The sequence below is a fragment of the Netta rufina genome (assembly GCF_964035555.1).
Source record: "Netta rufina genome assembly, chromosome: 21".
NCBI lineage: Eukaryota > Metazoa > Chordata > Aves > Anseriformes > Anatidae > Netta > Netta rufina.
Window position 1 is genome coordinate 11,011,653 of NC_140145.1, and position 23,254 is coordinate 11,034,906.

The 23,254-nt window shown below is 46.9% G+C and overlaps 1 protein-coding gene across 10 annotated transcripts in view; it reads right to left on the minus strand.

Moving 5' to 3' along the window:
- MSI2 (musashi RNA binding protein 2) overlaps positions 1-23,254 on the minus strand; it is a 224,535-nt gene that overhangs the window by 128,927 nt on the left and 72,354 nt on the right. For all 10 annotated transcript variants that reach the window (XR_014619051.1, XM_084299764.1, XM_084299765.1 and 7 more), the window contains exon 6: positions 20,138-20,230. Coding sequence is in view for 9 of the 10 variants with exons in the window: in XM_084299764.1 (XP_084155890.1) it covers positions 20,138-20,230 (93 nt within the window). In the remaining variant the exon portion in view is untranslated. The remainder of the gene's footprint in view (positions 1-20,137; positions 20,231-23,254) is intronic.

Below are 23,254 nucleotides of genomic sequence, written 5' to 3' on the forward strand. Positions count from 1 at the left end.
TACACTGTAATTACAACAGATGCTAGGAAAAACGGGGCCTTGTATTGAAAGGAGACCCGTGGACCGCCCCATTTCCATCAAGTCCCCCAGTTCTTTGAGCAAGACCACGGCCCAGCAGGTCGCTGACGCCTCCCAAAGAGACCTGGCACTGCTCAGGAACCCCGCAGCGCAGCACTCGCTGCCTCGGTGAGATGATCTGAGGCAAACATGAGAACACCAAAACGCACAGACACCACGGGCCATTTCAGGTGCTTAAGGCCCGATGATAAGATGTCCTTCCCAGCAGCTCATGCTAAAAAAAAAAAATATATAAAAAAAAGGAGGGGGGAGCTTCAACTTCATCTCCTGATGGGAGGTGATCTTCCAGCTCTGTAGCAGCCCCGATGTGTCAGGCCTTATGATGCTCACACCGATAAATGACCTTCCCCACCCTGCAAATGTTTCCCACTTCCTAAGGCTGCTGTATTTATTGACCTGAGCAGGTTTCAAAGAACTCCCCCAAAGACTGACCTATCGGTTATGTTTTTAAGCCAAGTTGTTGCTTTCTAAATTGTTATGACCTTCCTCTTCCCCTCTCTCCCCTCCCAGTCACGAGCAATAGGAATTAAATTGATTCAGTCTATCAGTGTTCTGCATCTAAGTGATTAAATTCAGCCACTAGAAAAATCTGTTTTGTGCTGCATCTGAGCAAAAGCTGCGCTGCCATTGGATCCAGCCCCCGGCCTCAGAGGGAGGGAGGAGGCAGCATGGGGCGGAAAGGCACAGAAGGTAAAATACAGACTTGGTCATTGTGGCGATATCAAAGGCATAATCTTTTTCCCCCCCTTTTTAAGCTGGAGCAGTTATTAGATGTACCATTAGAAGTAGCTTCACAGAGCTGCCTGGCGCAGAGCGGAGAGGAGGCGGCGCTGCGAGGGCAGGTGCAGGCGCAGCACCCCCAGAGCATTAGCAGCACGTTGAGGTTTCAGACCTGCAATATCCAAGATCAGTGCATTATCGATTCCAGACAGATGTCACGGGGCTGGATGCTGACTTTGAGGGCAGCTCCCCATCCTCAGTACAGTCTGTTTCTTGCGCAAACAGACCAGAACTAGTCCTAATTTATCCGGCCTGATGACCAGGCAGCGTTCCTGGGGGACAGATGCCTCGCTCTCCAGGCTGGCTCCAGCCCTAACAACCAGCTGACCATCTATTTTAAGCTGTTCAGCTGGGATTTTACTTTGGGACATCCAAGCCAAGAGGAGCATTCTTCCCTCCTCCCCTTTCTTCCACACGGCAATTAGAAAAATTAAAAAAGGCTGGAGGATTTAACGCATCTGCCTAGCCCCCTCCTCCAGACAACAAGCTGTAAGGGCAGAGACAGGCCCGTGAAGGAGAAGTTCGGGAGGCAGGGTTTCAACTTGTAGGTGTCTGCACAAGTGCTGAGCAATTCACCGAGCAGGGGCTCAAAGAAAGAAGGGATCCAGCTCTGCCACAGCTCTCACCGCAGCTCTCCACCCTCTGCGCTTCCCCTCCTCCAGCCGCTGCGGGCAGGGACCCTACCTGCCCAGGAAACACAGGGGCGTTACGGCTGGGCTGTGCTGAGGATCCGTCCCTCCCTGTTTCAGGAATTTAGCGAGAGAACAAATGCGCACACAGAGAAAGAACACGCTGAAATAACTGCCTGTTCAGCCGCATCCTCCAGAAGTTCTTCGCTTCCTGCATCTGTGGGATTTCTGGCACGGCCACGGCGCTGACCTCACCTGACCTTCCCGCTGCATCAAAGGGCCTCATCTAAATAGGTCATTCCTCGCAGAGGGAGTAAAGTTCAGAGGAAGCTAAGAGACTTACGGGCTGCCTTAATCATCAACACCCCCCTCCACACTCTGCTAGAAGAAAAAAAAAAAAAAAAAAGGAAAAAGGGAAAAAAAAAAAAAAGAAAAGAAAAGAAGAAAAAAGATATCCACAGTGGCAGAGACAAAATGTTACAGAAAAGAGAATTCGGATCTACATACTGTGGTAGCTGAATTTTAAGCAGTACAAGGTCTAAGAATACATCTGGAAACACACATGCAAATTCTTCATATCTAAAAATAAATGTCTCTGCTGTAGATTACTCTCCAGAGTAAAAGAGAAGTGCTAATATTACTTGGAAGTTTTTTGTCTCTCGTTCTGTTTTTTGTTCATTTTTTCCCTAAGATCAGAGCTGATGAATTACTGTTTAAAAATCACATACATTGAATTATCTAGATAATTTAAAGCATTATACACTTAAATTAGTATTATTTATTACAAACTACCAGCTTGCCCCAGGCAAACCACACTACCAACACTTTCACTTCGTTTTTAAAGGCAGTATCTTTTGCTTTGGAATAAAATGTCCTTCACATCACCTCTGCAAAATGCCACATCCTCTTTCCCCGTGGTTTTCAAGGTTTAGGAGTAGCAGGCTTACAGCGTGCCAGGCTCACAAGCTAGGGCTCTTCGGCAACGGGCTCGATGCTGATTTGCATCAGCAGAAGTTGTTGCCATATTTTCCCCATCAGTTCCTTAGAGGAAAGCTTACAAACTTAATTCCCTCTTTACATTTGCTTATTCAAGTTCCAGCTGCATCTCCCCCTAATGTCCCATTAGGGTTTTCCTTTTAATTACTTTTTCGCGTCAGCTGTGCATGCTTTGCAAGGTCCTCTTTCTAAGAACTTAGCGCTCTCTCCCGTGGTCCCTTCCATGAAGGATGTTTTCTCCCTCTCCTTTACCCCTCCCAAGAGCCCTCCCCTAGCCCCTGTGTCTCCACGCTCCGTTTCCTGCCTCGTGCCAGCCCCCGGCGCTGCTGTTTCGACACCCCGGGATCGTACCTGCACAAGACACTTAACGAATGGGAAGTGCAGCAGGGTGTGGAGCGTTTCATTCATGAGCATTATGCACTTGGCTTAATGACAATTTCTCATTACACATACTGTCCTTGCGACTGTCATAAAAGATTAAGGAACATAAAAAGCAAACTACTTAATTGCGGGCAGGTGTGCAAGCCTATTCCCTCTCCCTGCACCAATGTTCTTTGGAAATACCTTTAAAGGAAAAAAAAAATAAATCCTTGGAGACGTTATGTAAGAGAGGCACACGGCAGTCGCAGTGGCTGTCCCCGCACTCCCAAGGGACAGACAACCAGGGCACAAGGGACAGACAACCAGGGCATGGCACGGCAGAGGACGGGCCCCTCTCCTTCCCTGAACCAACAAGGCACAGGCGGGTGCAGCCAACCTCTGCCACCCAAACCTCACGCCATCAGCATGATGCCTGCCCCTGCCCTGCCCCATCCCACTGCTACAAAGGAAATATGGACGAAGGTTTGTTTAGCCAACAGAGCCCAGGTTTAATTCCACAGCACATCCCACGGACCCCGAGGCCCAGCAGGCAGAACAAGGGGAATTTTACCCAAACTAGCAGGAAACACCGCACACGGCAGCTGCTGTCAGCCAGGCTGGAGCACGCGAGGTACACACCGAGCCAGCATGTGCATAGAAGTCAGCAAGGCTGGGCCACGGAAAAAGCAAGCTCCTTCTCATGTCTGAGTTCATTTACATGCTATAGGCTGGAAAAAAAGGAGCATCCGTTTTCTGTGAAGCTGTGCTCATCTTTTTTGTAGTGCAATAGGCAGAGAGACATCTCTCTTCTCCATTCGGCTTAAAGATCATCTTTTCCACTACCATGATGAAAGACTGGAATCAATGTCAAGACACGGGAGAAATCAGTTTACTTCCATAGTACCAAAGAGCAGAAAAGGAATTTGCCCACAGACACTGCTGATAAACCGCCACAAATTCGGGCCAATATCCTTCAAGTTTAACTACACATTGCTGCAAAAGACAAGACACATCGGCAACTACTTGGACAGCAGTCTGAAAATGTAAAGTGCCCTATAAGTATTATTATTACTAGCAGGCTGCTACGGATGTCTCCTATATTTACCATCTGGGTAAAATAACTACTTCAAACAGTCCGTTTGAAGGAGTCCCAAGAGCAGTTAATGTTTTCCATATACCCTCCAAATCAGTCACAGATGATGCAAAATGGTGAAGCTCCTCCTCCCGTTTCACCTGAGCTCCTGTGAACCTGGGGAAGGGTTGGAGACTGAAACTTCAGCCACTTCCACGCCCTGGCTGCTGAGGATCCTTCTGCCCACGCAACACGCAGAACTCTGCCAAACAGATTCGATCACAGGGGAGGCCAACATTTCCCTTTACAAACCACTGATACCATCACACACCATTTCTCTCTTTTCAGTGTGATGTTCAGCTTAACCCGGATGATTTGTTCTGCATTAATATTTCAGCAGCACTACAAGCAAACGAACGGATTTCTTCCCGTGCTGCAAGCAAACAAGTGCAGGCAGGCTGCACCGCGCGGGGCTGCTGCCGCGTCCACGCACAGATCCGTGTTACCAACCCCTGGGTGCAGAGGCCACAACAGCACAGAGGAGAACGAGACTCAAAGGAGCGCGGGCAGGCCTTTCCTTTGAAGTGCACACCTTTTTCCAGCGTCCAACTCGCAGCTCGTGTAAATCAGCGCAGCTCCGGGCGTTGAGGTCTGGAGCACGTCCATGCACACGCGGTGGGTGTAGATCAGCACGGATCCTCTCACCTCACGGAGTTTTGCCAGTTAGCATCCACAAACAATCTGGCTGAAATCATCAATTATCTCCAATTCTTTTATTTTTAGAGCACTTCCCTTATCACCAATGGCCACGGCAAAATCGTACTGCGTGGTAGCATTTTTACCCTGCTTACCCCTGCGATACGGCCAAATGGCCCCTGACGCAAGTGCCAGCCTGTCCTATTTTCACAACTCTACCACGGTTTGATTTACACCATGTAAATAGAAGTCAAAAGCAAGCCTCTGGTCCCAAAAGATGCAGTCTCAGGTTTTTGCACCTCCTGTACATTTTATGGAGCAAATTTTTAGGTCAAGGAATAATCTATAAACCTATCCACTTAAACGGAAAAGCAGAAATGAGAAGTGTGTCCTAGGAGTCAACAAAACAAAAGGGTCACATTTCCCCAGGATCCCCTCTCCTAATTACTGACAAACCAGGTGAGGCTCTGGCATTGCCGAGCCTCTCCTTCAGCCTCTGCAGCCACTCTGGAGCAGGGAACAGTCAACATTTACTGCTTCAGAACCATCACCACAAACTGCAAGGGCTTTTGAAGATGAGCCCACCGGTGTCAGTAGGGCATTTGAGTGAAAGGGACTCGAGGCCTGTTTGAGCACTAACGCAGGCTATGAAGCCTCACGCCTTGCACCAGGCAGCTCCCAACACTGCGGCGTCAGGGCCTGAAGAAACCCACCCTGACTGCAATTTGTGTGTTCCCACGCATGACCTGTTCGCTTGTCATGCCACGGCCACTCACGGGTCTATTCTCGAGCTCTGTTTCCAGCAATGGGAGCGCTGAGCTTATCCTCTGGCTCAGCCCGGCCACCAGCACCATGGAGCCTCGAAGGCGCCGTCAGCCTCCCCTGGTTACCCCCGGCAGAGCAGAGGATGCTACGCAGGGTGCTCCCAGACCCTGAACAACACCAAAGCTTTGCATCCCTGCCCACAGAAGGGTGTTGGACCTACACGATCCTTCCAACCTGAGCCTCTCTGTGGTTCTGTGATTGGAAGGAAAGGGCATCTTCCTCCCAATACAATCCGGATTGCTGATTTGGGCTTCAGCAATAAGAACCCACCGCAATCCTTGCTCTGCAGGAGAAGCAAGGCGAGCTCCTCACTGAAGGGGACGCTCCAGCCCCCTTCCCTGTGCCCGGGCCGGGCAGGGTCCCGCACGGAGACAAGGTCAGGGCAGCAGCGGGACGCCCTTCCCCTGCGCCAGGCAGCGGCTCCGACAGCGCGCCCGCTCTGACTGATGCTGGGAGCCCGCAGCATCAAAGCCAAGGTCACATTCCAGGGAGGCAGAGCGCGAAGACGGAGCGATGTTTGTGTTGATTCACTTGCTTTCACGATTGCCGGGTATTTAATCTCTACAGCTCTTTTCTTTTGACACGATGGGCTCCTCTGGAGTCATTGCAGCCTAAAGAGTCCATCAAGTAAATGAATCCAGATTTCACAAACAGCCAGAGCAGCTCACTCCCACGTTGCTGACTATTGATAGCTCACTTCCATTTTGACAGGCGGGCTTTCAAAGCTCCACGCAGGAATAAGGAATTTCAAGAGACCAGTAAGTAAATAAATACGACAGACCGACAGCCGGAGCTGCGCGCCCGAAGCGCCGCCGGCAGCGGGAGGACAGCGTGCGGGGGGCTGCGACGACAACTCCAGGGCCCCCGGAGATAGCAGGCAAGACTGCCTCTCCTTCCCTCCCCTTTCCCCAACTGGACAATCTGCTGCTGGGCTTGGAAGTAACCCAACCCAGCCTTTACAAGATATTCTTACTTTCTTAAAGTCAAAATAACAGCCAGAAGGTCAAATGAAAGACAGGTTTTCCAAAGCACCTAACTGACTGTGTGAACTTCTGAGCATAAACCTAACTGAAGGCAACGGCAAAAGAAAAACACATCAGCATTTGCGACTTCTAGAATTTTACTGCAGTTCTCTTTCTTGTTTGTTTGTTTTCAGAAAGTACAGGACGGACAGGAGGGGGGTCTCAAACCATCCAGAAATGGAAGAGTTTGTGTTGCACTTAAACAGACCTCTGTTTCAAGTTGCCTTGAACTCAAGATCAGTATCTGCTCTGTTTTATCAGACGAGGTCTGATTTTTGTTCCTTCTTTTATTTTCCTTTTTAAAGGTTTATTTTTGAAAGAGGACCCTGTAACAGGGCCTCTTCCATTTCAGGAAAAGTAAACAAAATCCTTCACAGGGAGGATCAGGGATGAAGGAACAAAGCCTGCGAGACTAAACTGTACAAAGGTGAATTTATTTGTCATTATTTGGTATCACAGCAGCACTCTGACTTTGATCAAGGTCAGGGCAAGGTGCTGCACGCAGACACGCTCACTGCCTCTCGGAAAAGCCTGCAGTTAAGGCAGCAGTAGGAAAGTCACCCCATTAGTCCCAGATTTCAGGTGGGGATCTGAATGATACCACAGTAACACAGCAAATCAGTGCCACGTCCACAAAGCCAAACTCCTAAACCTCGGTCCCAGCACAGTCATCACTCTGTCCTCTTTACTCAGGGACTCACCACAGACCATGTTATCCCAAACCAGCATCTCTTCTGGTCCGAACTTATCTGAACCCTGCATCGTTAGCAAAGCAAGGTGTCCGCCAGGCCAAAAAGCAAGCAAGTGACTGCAGAGGATCCACTGAGACCTGAGCAGTTTTAACACAAAACACCCACATGCAAACAAATCTATGGTACCGGGGACTTGGCGTGATCTCCAGACTCCCTGGGCTAGTTGTGCTTTCTGATTTGGGGCAGCAGTGGCACTTGGTGAAGATCAAGGTCCCTGCGAGAGCTTAGAGGCTACACCAAGGCTAATTCCCTAGGTGCAGGTATGCTCTCAAAACAAGAAATACCAAGGGGATTCTTAAAACCCGAGCAGGAGAATCCTAGCAACGTCCTTTTGGCTACTGGATTGTGTCCTGAACATTCACAAATAGGATGTTCAACAGAGAAGAGGGGGCAACAACTTCTGTAGCCTGGTGGGGATGAGAGGCAAGCAAAACAAATATTTAAGTTCCTGCTTATTAGGAAATGCTTGGCAAATAATGTGAAGCCAGAAGGAGGTGTTAAAGAGAAGTATATGCAGTGTTATGGGAAGCTTAATGAGAAGCTGTAACCATTACACATGTATCATATATGGAAAACTAGGTGAGGCCCCTATGGACTATTACATACTGCATGAAACTTTATGGACACCGTAATGCATTATTTTTAATGATTCCCTTGCCTACTTCAGGCTCTGGAAACCAAAAAGAGCTTCCCTAGTTTCCTGGTGGTGTTTTAGCAATGATACCTTGCTTGTTCCCAGACTCTGGGTTATTTTAATGAGAAATAATTGGGTTACTTTCCAGATTCCACAAAGCCGATATGTAATGAACAGAAACTCTGAGAAGGTTGCTCGGCATTGCAGCGCTCTTCATGTCCTCTACCTTCCAGAGGGTTACTTTCCCTGGTAAACCATCTATCTACAAATAGGTCCACAAAACACTGGCACTTCTGCTAGTTGAAATTTGCGTTGTCATCAACCATCTCTAGGGAGAGCCAGGCCAGAGAAACAACCAGCTGCAACATCACAACGATTGCCCCTGCAGGAGATGTATATAATGAAAATTGAAAGCTGCAGGATGAACTTCTTACATACTTGTCCTTTTGGTTTATTCATCAGAAATAATTATCTGTGCTCACATTCACAGGAGCACATACTTTATGATGTACATTAAAATTTAATGGATTTTTAATAATACTGTAACTACAGCAGGAGCAGAAAAAAAGAGAAAGACATTAAACCATATGTGCCGTGGTGGTGGGTAGATGGCGTTGAGCAAACATCAACAACACGCAACCAGCTTAGGATTAGTGAGGACGGGAAGAAGGAACTGCTGTTTCCTGTATCTGAAGATCATGGTGATCTGTAGCTCCAAAGGTTTAGCTTAAAATCTCCCCGGGCAACAGATGAGGGTATGCATGAAATGAGCAGACCTGAGTTTCTGAATTTCAGGGACCTACAGGTGATACCCATGGCCTTGGACAAGTACCTGAACTCCCCAACTCAGTTTCTCCAACCGTAAAATGGAGAGAAACACTACAAATATACCCCACGATAGTGGTTTGAGAATGTGCCTGAATCCTGATTTCTGCTGTGCCAATTCAAGTACTTACAGCATTTTACAAAGCTATCGATGTCGATTCCTTAAACATCAGCAGAAATGATTGCTCTAGCAGGAGAGACTGACACTCTAAACACTCCTCAGAACCTGCTCTGCAGCTAAGGAGTCGGTGCGAAGCATCACCATGTCACCAATACTTGGACAGACATCTATTTATAGACTAAGAAATTATATATGTGGTGTCCCCACCAACAGTGACACATCTTCATTCAGGCATGAGTCACCTATTCATAAGCATGTTTCCAAAAATAGACCCTATTTACCAGAATTAAATTCCACACGCTCAGGGGAAAATGTCTCCTTAAAAACAAAACAACAAAAAAAGGCACGTTAGGAAAGCAAACAATAGCAAACAAGCGCCGAAGCCTTCCGCCTGCAGGTCTCCGTTCGTACAATCACGCTGAGACTGGAAACGTTCAAGATGTAGGAATGAAGATGATCGTATGTTCTCATTACAAACCCCTGCCAAGGTCACCAGAGCACTACCGTCCAAAAGCAAGTATCCAGAATATTCTTGGCGACTCGTGCTCGGTAGAAATAGGAAGTATATTGCAGTTATTAGAGAGAGCAGACAGAACGAGCGCCAAGTAATCCCAGAAAATGTAGTGTTAAATAGAGGGTTCAAACCACAAAGCTGTTGATGGGGAATGTTAAAAATGTCAGCGTGGCTGAAAGACATTCACCAGTGGTGAATGTCAAGTAGCGAGCTACTGTTCAGCAGATGCAATAAAAAAAAGTAAGGGTACTTGGGTAATGGGACCAACATTACAGTTGTTGATACAAATTATATCCAGAAAGCAAAGAAATAAATGAATAAATAAATAAATAATGCAAAAATGGAACAAGTTCAAACTTCTTTTATAGTAATAGTCTCCAGTTGAGCATAATCACCAAAGCTATAGTGATAAGATTGCCAAAACTAGACAAACATCTGTGAGATGAATTCATCTCAGAGGGGAAGCCAACAGCTTGTTATCATTAAAGAGGCAATGCTCTCTCTGCGTTTGAACTGCAGGCCGCCTTGTTACTGCGTTTGCTGAGGCAATTGCACCAGATGTTGGCAGCTATCTTCAGATGGATGACAAGCACCTGCTGTTGGGGAAATTAAATGCTCGTCGGCCTCCTATCCTTCAGGGGAGGGTGGGCCGGGAGGGGAAGAGGGGGAGTGGTGACGGCTGACCCTCTGAAATAAACCTATTTATGCAAAGTGACAGTAAGTGCTGGTTTGCCAAGCAGGGAAACAGAGTGGAAATTCATTGGATCTCTTCCATTGCCCCTGGTGAAATCTGCTCCCACCCTCCCGTCCTGGCAATTAACACGGCACCAATCTGAACCCGCTGAAGCGCTCGGCAGAGCAACGGAGTCAGCGCGGGGACCTTCCCTCGGAAAGCCACCGCTCGCAGAGCCGCGTCCCCAGGCACGGGGCATCGCCGCGGCGGGGTCTGCTGCCCGCCTGCCCGCCCCACAGCCGCTGCAACGCGCTGACCCACGTCGGGGGCCCACAGTTTGTAACGCTGGCGTTCAAATAGATCTGAGACACGCTCGTGTTTGCTCGGATTTATGTAATCTCACTGCCACTACCACCTGGTGGCACGCGAACGTGTTACCGGCTCGTTTGAGAGCTCCCTTTTGCAGTATCAGGAGTAACAGCAAAGGTCAGGATGGGCACTGCAACCGTGTTAAAAACAAAAGACGCAGAACTCCGACAGACTTGCTGGTGTTTTCAGCTTTCTGTGAAAACAAAAACTGCAAATGCGAACTCATTTTATATGAGCAATCATTTCATTATGGTGTATCCTAATTCTCTTCAAACCTCCACACGAGGACAGGAGAGCAAAGAGCCTGTGATACATCCTGCCAGCAGCACCCGTCAGAGCCCAGAGCGCTATTTCAAAAACATTTTGCCCTGGACAATAAACTAAAAACACCATTCTGAATTCCAATTCACCCAAAAGCTCTTGTGAATGTCCCTGACGGAGACAAACGTTTGTTTGATCTAAACTGGCCACATGCATTTTAGGTATCCTTCAGATTAAGAGCGAGCTAATCCTCATTCTGCTTAGATTATCTTAATTGGCTCTTCATTTGAGCTACTTTGCCCTTGTCCCCAATTCCAAAGATGTATTTATAAATACACGTACTGCATCACGCAGTATAAATACACACATCTCTCACAGGACTGGCACATATTGTTACACCGTACTGTATGATCATTGATAGGACTCGAGTTAATCAACCCACCGATACCTGGTTACTACTCCACTGCTACCAAAATACGGCCAGCCACATTTTTCCCTAGAAAAACAAATACCAAATTCCCTTAGAGTCAAACATATGTAAAATGGACATCAAATGAATTTCGTCTTCTACCTCTCCAGAATTAGCATGAGTTTAATTAAACCAGCAATACCTCAGTACTGCACGTGTGAACACAATTCTGTTATTTCACTTCTAGGACAGACTGAAAAATCTTGGTTATTTATTTATTTGTTTACCACTGTGATGGGAAATCATTGAAATACATTTTAAAAAGAACAAGAATACAAACAAAACAAGGACCAGAAGGCTCAGCACAAAATCCCCCACTTAAACCCCATTTTCCATCAGAAAAATAACAAGTCCTAGCACTTAGCACAGGGTGCACGATGGGGCCGGGACCACCGCAGGGCTGGCACCCCGGGGCCCTGCCTGCTCCCAGCCTGCTGAACGCTCCCAGGGGAGGGATTACAGCCCCTCGTTTCCAGGTGAAAAACACATCGTTACCTCCATCAGCAACATGAGCTCCTTCCACAGTTGGAACAACCTGTAAGAAGTTCCTCATAGGTACTTTTGAAAGCCTTTTTCTGAGGCACGCAGCCTTAAAGCTGCATTTAAAAAAAATCTCCCATTTCGCATCGCATCACTCAGTATCGATTTGTTGTGCAGTATGACAAGGCTCAAACACTTGCTGTCTGATCCATGTTTTAACTAACTCACTTCGGCTCATGAACCTACCCCATGTTTGTGGGCAGTGTAGTGCAAGCTTCAGTTACACCATATTTTCAAATAACTGCTGCTACATTTCCTTCAGTGAACTGATGTTAAAACACAAGTTTTCCCAAGGCAAAGCTTTGGCACCCCCAGAAGTCATGTTCTGGAGCCAGGCCATCAGTTCCACCGATGCTAGGAGCAGTGTCTACCTTCAGAAACACCTTCTCAGAGAGTCCGAGAGGCTGCACTTCAAGCCAAGTACCACACCAGAACCTGATGCAATTTCACAGCGTATGTTAGAAACACCTACCAAATATCTTACATCACTCCTACTGCAGCAGTTTAACACCACTCTCTCCTGCTTTAGATGCAGCTGGCTGGGGCAGAGTTCATCTTGCTGTTGTCTTTTTGCATAGTGGCCAACCCCATGGGCCCTGCTCCGTGAGCAGGGCTTCGAGATGCTACCCGAGCACAATGAAAACAAACATTTCCTTCCAAAGGAGGCCTGCATCTACAGCCCCACTCATCCACACTGCGGATGAATCCAAGACCACCGCAGGGATAATTTGAATAGGTTATCAAACATGATTAGTTAAACTTGTTAGGCATATTGTATCAGGCTTTTGTAAGACAAAAGAGGAAAGGATGAAAAATCAACTTTCGTGGGGTCTCAGGAAAGATACAGGGTAACTTTATGGGTTTGATTTGGTTGCAAAATTGGTATCTACTCACTGCAAACAAGCATTCACGTGCACGCTGGAGGAGTTAACGAGTATTTTCTTACAACTTCCTTCCGCCAGGCTCCATCCCTGATTAATCACGGATTTCATTTGGACTCTCGGTATGTTTCTGGGTCACCAGTGGAACCATGCCCTGCAAGCTCAGGATCAAAACTGCTCCCCTATTATTACTGAAGTATGCAAGGAACAACATAATGCACCAGCCATGCCTTTATGGGGGGGAAAAAAAAAGACATAACAGGGTTGTCTTCTTGTCTTTAAAACCATGTTTTCAGCAGAGGATGCAGGCCTTGCCTTACAGCTCGGGGGAGCCGGGCTGCTTGCACTGCTGCTCCAGCAGAGCCGCCCCACGTACCTGCAGCAGCTGTCAGGCACGGACACTGCGCCAGCTCCGGTACCGCCGGCACAGAGCTCGGCCTCAGCCCCTTCCTACTGCTACCAGGGCGTTCCTCCCAGTCCACACCGAGTCCACACGGCTGAAGGCTGCGAGTGACATGAGTGTTGGCATATTTACATTTCCCATGCCCTTCAGAGCTTACTAAGTAAGAAAGGCAAGGAAATGTAAGGCAAGATAAAACAGCTTGCCCAAAGTCAGACTGCAAGTGGGTGGCACAGTGGGAAACCGAAGACAGATGTTCGGGGCCCTGACTCTCCACCACAATTACCTAATCTCACACGGGTTACAGTGCTGCGGCACAAAAGCTTCCTTGCCGTTTCATTTAACCGGAGTAAAAAGGAAATAAAATTGTGCTTTAAACTTCTGCTGTGTTCTGATACAGCTGCTGTGCCCACAAATCCTGCCTTAACATTTCCTCTTTTCATAAAATCCAGGTAGAAACCAACATCTAATTTATAACAAAACCACTTCCACAAAGCACGTCTTATTAGAGACCACCTAAAAACTGACTTCCTGTGTACAACTTTTCATTGACAGAATGAAAACACTGACTTCTTTTTAAGTAACGATCAAGTTTCTTGATTCATTAAAAAAAAAAAAAAAAAAAAAGAGCATGCGTAGGAGGGGAGCAGAAATAATAAAAAGTGCTTAGGCCACGAGGGACCACTATATCCCAGATCCCTTTGTGACATGCCAAAGCAAAAAATTTAAAGGAATATTCATTATCCTTTATAGCATTGTGGACGTAACACTCAAATTAGGAAATCCACGAACACTGGGACTTTAAAGCCTCTGCGAAGGGCAGAGGCAGCAGCCCGAGCAAGGCTGAGTGCTGCTCTGCAGTGCTGTAACAGAACAGCCTGCACAGATTGTGTTCTGCATTGTTCCAAACTTATCAAGGGCTGCAAACAATGACGTGTTTGTCTGCTGCTCGTTCTGTTTTAGGGAGTTGCAATGAATCAAATTAAGCAACTTCTCCCAAAGTACACCTAGGTTAACTTTGATAGAAAGAAGAATGGAAGGACCTCAGAGCTATTCATCACCGGACCCAGAGCTCAGGTTCGCTCCGAAGAGAACAGTGCCATTAGCGGCAGCTGAAAATAAAGCCAACGCATTCTGGTTTACAGCTTATTAAAATGTTCCAAAACTCAGGCTATTACAGCTGAGAATGTAAATAACAGTCCAGATCTGTCCTTACATTTCAGAAAACATCACCCATTCACAAATATTGAATCTGGAAATACAGTAATGAAAATGTGAGAGGCTAACACCTTGTCAAATCAAAACATTACTTTCCTGCAAAGCAAATACTTTTAGAATGCCCATCCCTGGATCCCACTGAACATTAAATCTACACATCAGTGTCCAATGGATGTAACAATACAATTCAAACTGTACGTCGAGTCTGAATTAACTAAGCTTTCACTTTCAGACAAGCAAAATTCCTTGCACCTCCTGACTCTGGCCTTAGCTCCAGCTCCACAGACTTCCAAGCCCCCCTGAAATGAACCCATGGCGAGCAAACCACCTTTTCTCATGCTAACAACTCCATTGTAATAACATCTTCAGAGGCCATACTCAAGGTCTCAGGGAAAAGTAAACCACCGGAGTGCTTAATACTCCAACAGCGCATTAACTCGTTCACACCCAGACAGCCTTGCCAAACAAGGAGGAGTTTTCTCTCATGTTTTCTTGATTTATATTTTCACAGCTGTCTGAGAGAAAAGCATGTAGGAAGCAAGTTATGTAAACCACCTGATTAGGCTAAAATCCTCTGTGTGGATCACACCTCCTTCCCTCTCCCCCTCCCGGCACAGTTAAATACATAAAGGAGAGGGACTTTGTCTATTACTCAAAGCAGATTATTTTTTCAAAGGTTAAACCAGTCTTTTACTTGTGTTGCTCTCTTTGTTATAACGTACAATGCTGTACAACAGAAGGAGAACATTCTCATCCTCACGTTTTACTATTTGCAGCCTCGCTGCTTTGAGCTTTACTTTTCTTGCACCCAGCACCACGGCTCTGCTAAGGAAGGCCTGGGGCAGGGACAGGGCTAGGAACGGCTCTCCTCTTGGCTACTGCTCCTGGTTAACTGCAACCAGAACGTAAGCCATGGCTACAGAAGGTAGAGATTAAAAAAATTACAATCTTTCAAAAGCATGGCAGTTTTGCAGAAAAACACAACATCAGAAGCTAGAAATTATTATTCCCCTGGTCTGTTCTGCGTCTCACAGGAAATAACAAGCAACTGTATAAAACATTTCAGATCCAGAGAGATAATTCAGAAATCCTGTCTTGTTTCAAATTCTCCAAATCTTAAATCCATTTGTGAGGAAACAACATATTCCCAGCAAAGTTGAAGCATGCCTACAATTTGTCTGAGGGACCTCGTGGCAAGTCAGAACAGAAAACAAGATTAATGCATACATCTCCGTTCCAATTTCATTTGAAATTTTAAAATAAAAAGCAAATGCCACTGCCCTCTTCCCCACAAGTCACTTTAGGATTGCTGTTAAAGAAAACACAGCAAATGCACCCACTTCAAATCTCTGAGAGCAAGTGAAACAGCTGGAGCCACCAACACTAACACTGCTTTTCTAGCAGTTTAAAGTAACAGTATGTAAAATAATCCACAAAAATATTTCACACATCTTCTTTAAAAACCACTATTCTATTTCAAAAAAGTGTAAATTAAATGGATTCCCTCCCACGCCAGAAAAACATGATTTTTCTACCAGAACAGTCATATCTGGACTGATCTAAATAGTTCAAGACAGCTGAACCGTACCTATAACACAACCCTGTTCCCACTGGGCTGGAAACACATGGTTTCAAAGACTTCCCACCAAGACTGACTGCACTGCTTTGGGAGGAAGACTTAAACAGAATTCTGTTTCAGCAATGGGGTCAAAAAGTGTTCCCAGAGCCCCACCACGCTCACACACCAGCGAGCGGCCGCTCGGTGCTCGGAGCTCAGGTGGGCTCTGAGCCACGCTGCGGGCCCGGCCCGCGCCACACCAAGGCCTCGATGCGACGTGGCTGCCCCGGGGCAGGCGTCAGCGCGGGCAGCGAGGGGGTTAAAGCGGTGTCAGACAGCAAAGCCTGGCTCCTGACCAAAGGGACATGGGAACCAGGGCAGCTGAGGTATAAAGGCCTCATTGTAGCAGCCCACTGGATTGGAAATGACTTGTAGGCCTAATGAAACAAAACTTTGGCAGTAAAACAGAATGAAAGGAATGAGACAATAAAAGACAGGAACAAAGGGAGCAGAGTTGTTTCAGCTTAGGAAAATAAGCTCACTTTGTTGTTGGGAAAAGCCAAAGCCGATTAGGATAAACCAATGACTAGGCATAAGTCTTCCAAACTAATTACACAGTTCGCCATGTGAAGTATAATTGCAAGTCGCAGAATAAGGACTACATTACTTTCACAGGAGCCCTAAGCAGGGAGCGTTACCTGGAACCGAACCGAACCAGGCCCTCATCATCACCCACCTGCAGCTCAAAAGGTGCAGAATGTGCCCGTCCTGACAGAGGGCATTTCACTGGTGCCGAGGGGCCTTCTGCTGGTCACAGTCCTCTGGGTGAGGCTTTCGGAGGCTGTTACATTACTTTTTACTGATACCAGAAGCCTTAAACGCTCCGACATGTCCCAACCTCAGAGCACACCGTTTGGTTACGCTTTCAGAAAGCCATAACACAGGCAGGTTGGCAGCCCCAGCACTGCCACCGCCAGCCATCCTGCACCCTCTCATTTACGCTCATTTTCAAACTGGGTCGTAACAGACAGCTTTTCACACACCAGCAACGCTGAGGACCCTGGATTAGTTAACGCAGCCAGCGAATGCATTACGTTTGCCAAAATGTCTGAAACACCTCTGACTGAAGTAATAGGGGATCACAGAAGCAACTGTTTCACTCTGATTTGAAAGGGTTACTTGTTCCAAGTGCTGCTTTGCTGGCTCAGCCTCCTCACGCCCTCAGCCGCACCTTGCTCCCCGAGCCCCCCGAAATGGCCGCAGCGCCGAGCACCCTCCCAGGCAGGCCGCCCTCCTCCAGGGCCCAGCACATCCCCGCGGCTCCCCCAGGCCCCGGCCCCCTCCTCTCCTCCTGCAGAGGGGCTGAGAGCTACAATGCCTGTGTGCCCCACATGCTCAGCATTACCAACCCTAAGCGTTCAGCAGTCACAAGGCTTTTAATTACACTGTTCCGCACTCCTTCTGTTAAGCCTCTTGGTTTTAACTCAGGTAATTTTTCCCAGTCTTCCTCCACAGCTTACAGCAGTAAGGGACTTCCCTTCCTCGCTGATTGAAAGCGAGGATTCTCACGTATCTCGGCCTTACAGAAAGAAAAAACAATCGTATCAGAAACTTCACAATAAAAGTCTCAGGAGTTATCATTACCACATATTTTGGTGTTCTAGCTGGCAGGCATTTTCACTGGTGAAGTCAGGGAAGAGGGTTTATTAAATGCAGTTTTCTTTTTACTGGAGAGAAAGGTTCTGACATTTACTTTTCAAAAGGAAGCGGTTTCAAATTCAACACTTTAGGGCCCTTCCTGCCAACTCCAGTTAAATTAGTGAGTCAGCTTGGCCCCAGAGCTGATAACCACGCAGAGTATTTCAAGAGCTACCTCAAGTTACCAAAACGACCTCCCCTGGTTGCAAAGCTCTTCTCTGCAGCAAGTACAAACAGGATTTCAAGAAGCACAGCAGCAGTTAAGCAATTTTTTCCACACCAATCCATAAGCTCAGCATTTCAAAGAGGAAGTCACCTGAGATGTTCTTATCAAATGTGGGCGGCTCCTCTACACGTTAATTATGTAATGCAATTGTCTTTATTTTAAGAAAGTGCTAAGCAAACGCAAACCTTGCCAATCGATCCTGATGCATTGTTTGCATTGTAATGGCTTGATGGGAGAGTGAGGCTTGTGTGCTAAGCAGTGTGCAGATGTGTCATCAGTCTGCCACAACCAGCCTGCAGCCTAACCCAGCAAGTCAAGGAAAGGTCGGGAAGGGGAACAGACATGGAGAAGGAAACAGCTCCTACACAGTCCCGCAGGCCCAGTCCTGGGTCACTGTACCTGAATCAGAATCCCACCCACTGCACTGGGCTAATGAGACTTCTGACTTTGCTGGACCACAAGTCCACGATTCCTAAGGGTATTAAACCCTAGGCACCTCCTCACAACCAGACCATCACCTTAAAACATCCCTCAAACCAGTCTCAGCTGACAAACTACAGCAGAGAGCACTTGAATGCCTGCACACAAGGTTGAAACACAGCAACACAGCCAAAAAGCCTCTCCTCCAAAATGCCACTGCCTTCAATCTCAGCTCCTTTTCACAAACTAGTATACAGCAGCATGGAACTGGGATGAAACTGGAAACTGCCATGTGGTAGCACAGGGGCAAGCTCTGTGAGCCCCAGCTCCTACAGTCGCTGAGCTCCAGCAACTGGACCACACAGCCTCAGCAGGACATACCTCATCTCTCCTGCTAGAGGTAGGGCTACAGCTTTGGTTACAACTTGCACAATTATTTTCAGCCCCCTTATTTTTTAGCCCTCAATTTACGACACTTGAAAAAGTATGTCATTTTCCAAAAGCACTGCCGATTGAAAGTCTGACCTCTTTAAGCTGTCTCAAGAAAGACAAATCACAAAAGCAGGAACTGAAGCATCCAGAACCACAAGTCTACTGAAAAACGCAGCCCAGTTGTCTGCATTCTCAGGGACTGTAAAACTGCAAACATGAAACTACCAGATGGTGAAATTAAAAAGGCTATATTAAGAGAGCATCCAGACAATATGCAAAGCACTTATATTGAAACTATTATTAACTTCAAAAATACAGGTTAGAGGAGTTCTGCAATTAGAAGTAACTACACAAGAAACATCCAAAAGCTCATGTAATCCTTTAATAAAAGGCTCAGCAGGCTGTAAACATCCTGCCGGAATCGAAGATTATTATTGAAAATAAAATGAATGGCTTGCAAAACAACCATCAATCCAGCACAGGAACAGTTTATAAACTCCCCTCCTCAGCCCTCAACAAAATACTGCATGGCCAAGGCATTTCAGAGCCAGATAAAAGAAATATAAACTAACTACAAGGAATGGGAGCTGCTTTGCTTTGGGACAGCCTGCTGTGTCCTCATGCAATCATGCATTTAAATCATCAGCTGATGCACTCCAAAAGACGGGAACAGAGCTGCGTGCAACACCAAAGGTTCAGTGCCCACTGGGGCCTCGGGCTCTGTGCCTCCAGGAACAGAAGTGCTCTGTCCTGCCCTGACTCCAGAGGATCAGCTCACCCCAGTACACCAACCTACAGCTCATTATGCCACCACAGCCGTGGTTCTGGGTCTACTGCCTCTGCAGGGAGGGGGCTTACAGGAGTCTCCACGTGCAAACTCTTCACCTTGTTGGAAGGTGAACAGGCATCCAGAAGCCTTGGGGATGCAAAGTGCCCAGAGGGACTTTGACGTGACAGAGCCCAGTCCTGAAACACTTTGAGGACATGGCACCCCATGGAAGTGGGTGGCACCAAACTCCAGCTGGAGCCTGGACTGTGGAGTTTGAGCTGTTCCACTGCTGAAAAGAATATTCTGGCAAGGTTCAGGTTTCCTTCCAACAGTACTAAACCCTTCCAACAGGAACTTCTGTTTGTTTTGGTTTGGTTTTTTGTTTTTAGTGATTTCATAATTCTACATATACTTCCAGAAGGATGTTGCTTAAGAGTTTTTTTAATAAGAATTGAAAAGGATATTCCAGTGACTTCCATATTACTCTTGCTATTCACATGGTTCCTTCAGGCATTTCCACAACTTAATGAGCTCTCTCAAATACCTCTATATGCTCTTTTAGCTACTGGAATCAGGGTAAACAGAAGGCTGATTTTATGGAGTAGACAACTGTGTAATCATTCAGCTAAGGGTCAAATTCTTCCTGAACATATGCAAATTCAACTCTCAATGATTTTTTTTTAATAAAGGTAAACAGTGTTGGCAATGCTGTACACATTCATATGCAACAAACAAAAGGAATTCCAGAACCAATTTAAATAGGCTTTGAGAAATTATATTGAAAGGCAGAAAATTTGGCCCTCCTTTGAGCACAGGCCTCACTGCGCTTTTTTTTTTTTTTTTTTCAAAACACACTTTAAAAAGAAAGGAAAAAAAAAAGAATTCAAAATATGCAGTGCTCATTTGGGCAGGAACTTACCTTGCCAAACTGTTCAAAGTATTGCTTTACGTCTTCCACTACTGTATTAGCCGATAATCCACCTACAAATATTTTCTTTGTTCTTGTGACCATCTGCAAGAAATTACAAGACAAGCATATGGTTTAACCAGATTATTTCAAACAATATGTGGAAAAAAAGAAATATTCGTCAGATGCCATCCCTAGCCCAGTTAATGAGAATATTTCTCTACAAAAGCAATTCAGATTCTATTTGATTAGATACTTCTTTTTTCTTTGTCTTGTTTTGTTTTTATTTGAGAAATGGCTGAGTAAAGGCACTCAATAACAACTCTAGCCCCCGGATATTTTTTTTTAATAAATGATTTTTATTGTGCTTCTCAATGCAAATATAAGTGAAAAAGGATTCCAAGTGTCATATCCTGATAGCTACCGTCACAAAAATGCATGCCATTTTCCCCCCTTCTTTCCTAAAGACAAAGTGCTTGCTCCTTGGCTGGCAAAAGGCAATTACACCAAATTGAAGCTCTGTGTTATTAAGTTTCCATAAGCCAGTTTAAAAGGAACTTGGTACAGTCACTTTAAAACTAATCACATGAGGTGAGACAGCACGAGCCACTGACACAGTGCTCTAGCTGCCACAGACAGCGCTCCAGAAACGTGCGGTGTCACCACCACGCAGGGGCTGGATCAGGCCCCGCAGATCGCCCTGCCCCAAGTGTTACCCCAGACCCCAGCTGAGCACCCAGCTCTTCTCGCTGACCCTCCCCACCCAAACACAACGTGAAGGGATGATGCTGGACTCCCTACAGAGCACGTCCTTTCGGATGGCTCGTTATCCATAACCCTTTAAGATGGACAGGACCCAGCCCAGGGACCCGAACCTACAGAACAGCAGCAGGGAAGCTGGGGCCACTGGTGGGCTAATCCCAAACAGCCTCTGTGCCCTGTGGGCCACCTTACATTGAATGCAGATCCAGGACAATGCTCTCAACACGCTCCAAAGGGCCAGGCACCATCCCTGTATGCCTGGACCCAGGGGAAAGCCTTCCAGCTGGAGGCAACAGCCACGTAGCAGCCTACTGCACCTTGGACGGATGTTTTGAAGTTAACACCACGTGTTATCTCAAGAAACCAACAAACATGTCAATAAGAAATTCATACATTAAAACGCTTGATTTTGTTTCCTGTGTGAAAGAAAGTGGCTGAAGAAGCCAACTTGTAAAGACTGAAAGGGAAAAAACACCCCGTAACACCAGCAGCAGGATCGGCTTGGCTGAACAACAGCCAGCAAATTCTGAACCCGCGAAAAGGGAAGGACACCGGGCAGCCAGCCGGGGACGCCACTGCTGCAGCTGCTCAATGCAGAGGTTAGGTCTGCTTCCCTCTCTTACCTTTTTATTTTTAGTACAGATGAGATGCACTTTATGACAGTGACGGAGATGCATGGGGCTGCCTGCAGGTCACTGCCGGGCTCTGCAGCCCCATCAGCGCGGGCTGCCAGGAGCAGCGCTGCTGCCCAAACTGGCGCTGGCCCAGCTGGGCTTTGTGATGTGACTGGAGCCATAGTGACAAGCTGGGGTGCACGGCTACCGACGAAGCCTTCACGGAGCTGAGGCACTGAACAAAAAGCTTGGAGTTGCCCCAAATTCTCTCAGCGCAGAACAAATTAAACATCACTCCCGTCTCCGCCGCCATTCAAATTAACCAGGGTAGATACTTCCCTCAATCAGCCCCCTAACCATGCTTTACAGAGCTTCACTTTATATTTTTTTTTAAGTTAGGAAGAAAAGAAGAAAAAGGTGTAAAAATTCAATTATTTTTTCCTGGCTGCAATCTAGGACTCCGAAATTGAAGTCCAAGCATATATTTTTCTGTAGAAAATTGTCATTTACAAATAAAGAATTGGCTAAAGCCGACTTGTAACTAAAGGATTTTGCAGGGCTGTCAAGAGCCCTCTGCCTGCCAGCATCTGATTTAAGATCAGGCTGAGCTTCTGTTGTCATACAAAAGAAGAAGGAAAGCAATTATTCTAAAGCAATATTTGAAATTATCATCATTTTTATATTTGACCAAGAAAGAGAGAGGTACTTCTGTTAGAAGCAAGATTGAAGGTTAAAAAAAAAAAAAAAAAAAAGACAGACTACTTTGTTTCAATAGCTTCAGTCCAGGAAAATATTGGTAATGACAAGCAAATTCACCACATTTTAATGCCTAGAGATGTGTTGCGAGCTGGGAAATGGTTTCAGAAATCGGCTCCTTGGTACAAAAGTGAAGGACAAAATTAAGTCTGCTTTTACAATCTACGTTTTCCTGAAGAGACAGTTCAATTGCTTTGTTACACACGTTCCCCTCAGCAAAAGAATACAAGTAATTTGTAGCTTTAGCAATTCCTCCTGCCCTGACGCGCTCCGACAGGACGCGCAGAGGCCGCGTGCTCGGCCCGCAGCCGCGACTCGGGGCACCTGCGGTGGGGGAACACGGCCAGAAAGCTGCTGCTCGGCTGGCTTGTCTGTGCCGGTACGGCCCCACCGATCCGCGATTGCTGGATGAGTGCAGCAGGACTCGGGCCAACTGGAAACGGAGCCTCCAAGTCCTGCTCTAACCTGCAAATCCGCCCCCACAGCCACACAGGGCAGCCGCGAGGCGAGGCCGGGCCCCAAGCCTGAGGCTTGCGCTGCTGGCCTGACAGCTAATGGCTGTGGCCCTACAACACCAGCCAAACACCATGGGGCATTCAAAAGATGTAAGATTATTGGAAAAAAAATAAAGGTGTTCACTAACATAGGCGTTTTACTGCACCAGGGACACTTGCTCTGGACATCAGCCACTGAATCACCAGCAAGGGAGCTTAAAGCTAATCCAGCCGTCAGGACCTGTTCACCCAAGAGTTCTGAGGGAGCTACGGGTGAAATCATTGCTAGGAAGCTCGAAAACCTTCACTGCTACCAGCTGCAAGGGCACACAAGGAGAGCATGTCAAGTCCAACCCCATACCGCCGCTGACTACAGTCAGAGGAACGGCACCGAGGCCGATGGACTCCTGCCGCGTCCCATCAGGGTGCTCTCGTGCCTCGTGGGATTCCCTCTGCTGCCACCTCCCCAGGCCCGTGCTTGTTGCAGGGAGGAAGAGCAAAGG